Source organism: Gracilinanus agilis, unplaced genomic scaffold (assembly GCF_016433145.1).
Source record: "Gracilinanus agilis isolate LMUSP501 unplaced genomic scaffold, AgileGrace unplaced_scaffold40045, whole genome shotgun sequence".
In the NCBI taxonomy this organism is placed as follows: domain Eukaryota; kingdom Metazoa; phylum Chordata; class Mammalia; order Didelphimorphia; family Didelphidae; genus Gracilinanus; species Gracilinanus agilis.
This window is the reverse complement of record NW_025373629.1, coordinates 569-4885: the sequence shown is the minus strand read 5'-3', so window position 1 is coordinate 4885 and position 4317 is coordinate 569. Positions and strand designations below refer to the sequence as shown.

The 4317-nt window shown below is 49.1% G+C and overlaps 1 protein-coding gene across 1 annotated transcript; it reads left to right on the top strand.

Moving 5' to 3' along the window:
* Positions 1-1333: 1333 nt before the first annotated feature.
* USH1G (USH1 protein network component sans) lies at positions 1334-2551 on the top strand. Its single transcript, XM_044683999.1, has one exon. It carries the CDS (start codon positions 1472-1474, stop codon positions 2549-2551), a length of 1080 nt encoding a protein of 359 aa, XP_044539934.1. The 5' UTR covers positions 1334-1471.
* The last annotated feature ends 1766 nt before the right edge of the window (positions 2552-4317 follow it).

Sequence of the window (4317 nt, the reverse complement as noted above, 5' to 3'; positions counted from 1 at the left end):
CTGTACCCAGACCATCAATCTTCTTATTCTACTGCCCCTAGATATTTAGGAATTCAAATCATCTTTAGTTATCTAGGTCTCCCAGGGCCTGGGAGGGATCCGGGAAGTGGGCAGGAGAAGAAGAAGAGGGTGGATAGGGGTGGTACCTGAAGGCTGTAAAAGGCATAATAACATCTGTCAAGAAGAAGAAGCTGAAGACATCTAACAACAGCATGCTTGCTCTGGTTTGGCTATGGCCAGGCTGAGCCAGAGGAGCTAGATTAAGCCAGAATCACTCACTTGCCTACAGCTCTGAGGGATTACTATTATTAACATTAGTTTAGGGTTTCCCAATTCCTCTACCCATTTCCTAATATTCCTTCTTTGCTAGAAATATAAAGCTATTCAAGTACCTTCCTGGAGTGGTTGTGTCATCACTTCTCTGGGAAGGGAGCAATGCAGTCAGATAAACGTGTCCAAGGCTAATAGAGCCCAATAACCATCATTAATCAACCCCAGGTGGGATATGAAGGGATACCATCTACTGACCTGAAGGATCCTGCCTGGGCACTGTTATAAAGGAGGGAGGTGGTGCAACATCTAGATAGGTGGCAAGACTCAGGTGATCTTGCTCTAGCCACATATCTGGGCTATCACTGCTGTCACCCAATTAGCAGTGGTAGTATTTAGTCTACCCCTCTCTGCTATCTCTATCTAGCCCATTTATTTTATAACAAGGGTCACACAGCTTGGAGGTGTCTCAGGCCAGATTTGAACCCTGGCTTTCGAGCCAGCTGCCCCCAGGAATGTGTTTTTTGATTAGTACCTTCAATCCTTATAGCTAAAAGACCCTTCATTTTGATGTCTTTTCTTCCTTGTAGTTGTTTACAAACCACAGAAATCTGATGCAAAGTTGCTTTTTTCTTTTGTTTTTCCTCTGTGTTTTATAATATTCTATACATCGGATTCCAGCATTTTGTCCTCTCTTCCTTTTTTTAGAAATACTATGCCATTCAATTACATCAAATTTTTGTTTCAAGATTTAAAAAAAGGGTAAGGAAGAGTTTGGGGCTCAGACTAAGGCATGAGACCTTTGGTTTTGGGGTAGAAAGGACATCTTTTCAGCCTGGGGAGATAGTCTGACACCTACCAGCTTTCTCAGGAACCTTTCTGCCACAGTCTATTCTGTGACCATTAGGAGACATGATCATCCAGGCTGAGGCACCTACTTCCCAATGAGACAATACCACTGATGTCCAAATTGTTCCAAAGATTAGTACCACTTACCCTTCTGGTTTCCCTTCCCCAACTCCCCCACAGCCAACTGCTTCTTATATCTTATTCCAGAGGCGATCCGGACAAATGTGACATCTGGGGCAACACCCCTCTGCACCTGGCAGGCTCTAATGGGCATCTCCACTGCTTGTCCTTCCTGGTGTCCTTTGGGGCCAACATCTGGTGCCTGGACAATGACTACCACACGCCCTTGGACATGGCGGCCATGAAGGGACATATGGAGTGTGTCCGCTACCTAGACTCTATCGCGGCCAAGCAGAGCAGCCTGAACCCCAAACTGGTGGGTAAGCTGAAGGAGAAAGCTTTCCGAGAAGCAGAGAGGCGCATTAAGGACTGCGCTAAGATGCAGCGCAAACACCACGCACGCATGGAGCGGCGTTACCGGAGAGAGCTGGCCGAGCGGGCGGACACGCTGAGCTTCTCCAGCCTCTCTTCCAGCACCCTGAGCCGTCGTCTTCAGAACTTGTCTCTGGCCAGTCACCTCCCCTACTCCCAGGCCACCCTCCACGGGACAGGCCGAGGAAAGACAAAAATCCAGAGGAAGCTGGAGCGGCGCAAGCATGGCGAGGGAACTTTCAAGATATCGGAGGATGGGAGGAAAAGCATCCGCTCTCTGTCTGGGTTGCAGCTGGGCAGTGATGTGATGTTTGTCCGCCAAGGGACCTATGCCAACCCTAAGGAGTGGGGCCGATCCCCACTCCGGGACATGTTCCTCTCAGATGAGGACAGCGTCTCTCGTGCCACCTTGGAGCCTGGCCTCGGGGCTGAGTCGGCCCACTCAGAGGTCAGCACAGACTCAGGCCATGACTCTCTCTTCACTCGCCCGGGCCTGGGCACCATGGTGTTCCGGAGGAACTATGTGAGCAGTGGGCTGCAGGGGCTGGGTCGGGAAGAGGGAGGGATAGATGGGGTTGGCACCCTGCGTGCCCGGTTGCGGCACTCACCAAGCCTGGATGATGATAGCATCGGCAGTGCCAACAGCTTGCAGGAGCGTCTTGATGAATTGCCTTGGGATGATTTTGACCTGGGCCTGGATGAGGCCTTGGAGCCTGAAACCAGCCCACTGGAGACTTTCCTTGCCTCCCTGCACATGGATGACTTTGTGGCCCTCTTGAGGCAAGAGAAGATTGATCTGGATGCTCTGATGCTCTGCTCTGAGCTAGACCTCCATAGCATCAGCATCCCCCTAGGGCCCCGAAAGAAGATCTTGGGGGCCATCAAACGCAGGCGCCAGGTGCTAGAGCGGCCCCCTGCTCTGGAGGACACAGAGTTGTAAGTCTAAGGAGCTGAATGGGCTAGTGAGACAAAATCCAGAAAGGGTTCATAGGACTTTGAACTGTAAGGAGCCTTAGAGATCCAGATCATCCAACCCTCTTATTTTACAAATAAGGAAACAGTCCCAGATTAGGGAAAGTGACTTGTCCATCCACCTAGGGATTTAGGGCCTTTTTCAGTTGAATTCAATTCAATTCAATGGCCCTGCTTGCAAGGGATCCTGTACTTTCTTTGGGAGGGGGGGTTGGCACAAGAAACATCAGGAACCAGTAGCTGAATTCTGTATATGTTGACCTTGAGAGAACTGCGACTCGGGCTTCCTGTGTTTGGGGAAGACTGAGTTTATAACCTTACTTCCTAGTTCTCGGGGACCAGGACTGTTTTGATCTTCAAGTTGCTCAAATGAGGGCTCAGAAAGAATTCTTACACATGTAGCAAGGGAAAGGAGGGTTGGATTGGAGCACTTCCAAAGGAATTGAGGCCATTTCCAGTGAGACATGTACTCTAGCCCCTTGCTAGAAGTCCAAGAGGGACTGTGCTAAAAATGTCTAGCAACTGAGCAGGGAAAAGCAGTTCATTCTGTGGGAGCAAGAAGAGAAAGTTTCCGGTCTTATTTTCTTCTCTAAAATCCTCACCTTCTGTCTTAGACTCAAAACTAAGTATCTGTTCCAAGGCAGATGAGTGGTAATGACTAGGCAACTGGGGTCAGTGACTAGCCCACGATCACATAGCTAGGAAGTGTTTAAGGTCAGATTTGAACACAGGGCCTCCCCTCTCTAGACCTAGCTCTCTATCCACTGAGTCACTTACCTTTCCCAAGTCAATCTCTTTGCTGGGACACAAAAAACACCAGTTCTCCCTTGGGCTCCTAATGAGGGACCAAAGTACATCTCTCATGGGAAGTGACCAGAGCATTGAATGTTCATTTTCATTGGAAGTGTCCTAATCCACTCTCTAGTTACTAAACATAACTTTAATGTCCCAGGTACAGAGTGAGTACCTCCCCCAACTTCGCTTAGCCCTGAGCACCTAAGACTTGGTCCTGTCCATGGGGGTGACTGCTTAATGACACCACGTCAATGTCTAGGAGTCCTGGGTTTTCAGGTGCTGTCCAAAGAGCATCTTTGGTATCTAACAATGGGTACTTCTTGTGGGAGGTGACTAGATTTTGAGGTTGGGTGGCAGTGGGGGGGGGCATTTAAACTTTCTTTCCTCCAGTTCCATCCAAGGAACTTTTTAGGGAAAGGAGACTACCAAATTGTTGAGGGGAGGGCGAATGGAGGCATGAAGATGGGAATGGAGCTAATCACCACAAGGATTCTTTAATATTCATTTAAAAATATTAATTGATACTAATATTCATGACGGACTTCGCTGAGGCAATTACCTACTATTCTCCTTTCTCTCCACAGATAACAGGGGTTTATGCCCCGAACCAGTGAATTGCAAATTGCCACATACCCCGGTGGGACGACTGAGGCCTCACCAGCCACAGCCCAATGGCTCTTGTTTCCTTCCTATCCTGCAGCTCCTAGAGCCTGGGTCCTCCTGGGAGGATGGACTGCTTGCTTTATCTGTTCTTTTAAGATTGCTCTAGGTCTGGGAATAGTGGATGTTCCCTTCCCTCCCCCTTTCAAGCTTCCCCTTTCTTTCTCCCATCCTACTGCAAGCCTGGTGGGGAGAGGTGAAGGGATGCAGGTCTCACCTTCCTGTGTTTTGGGGTTTCTATGATCGTAGGGTCCTGGAAGGTGAGCACAGCCCTTCTTT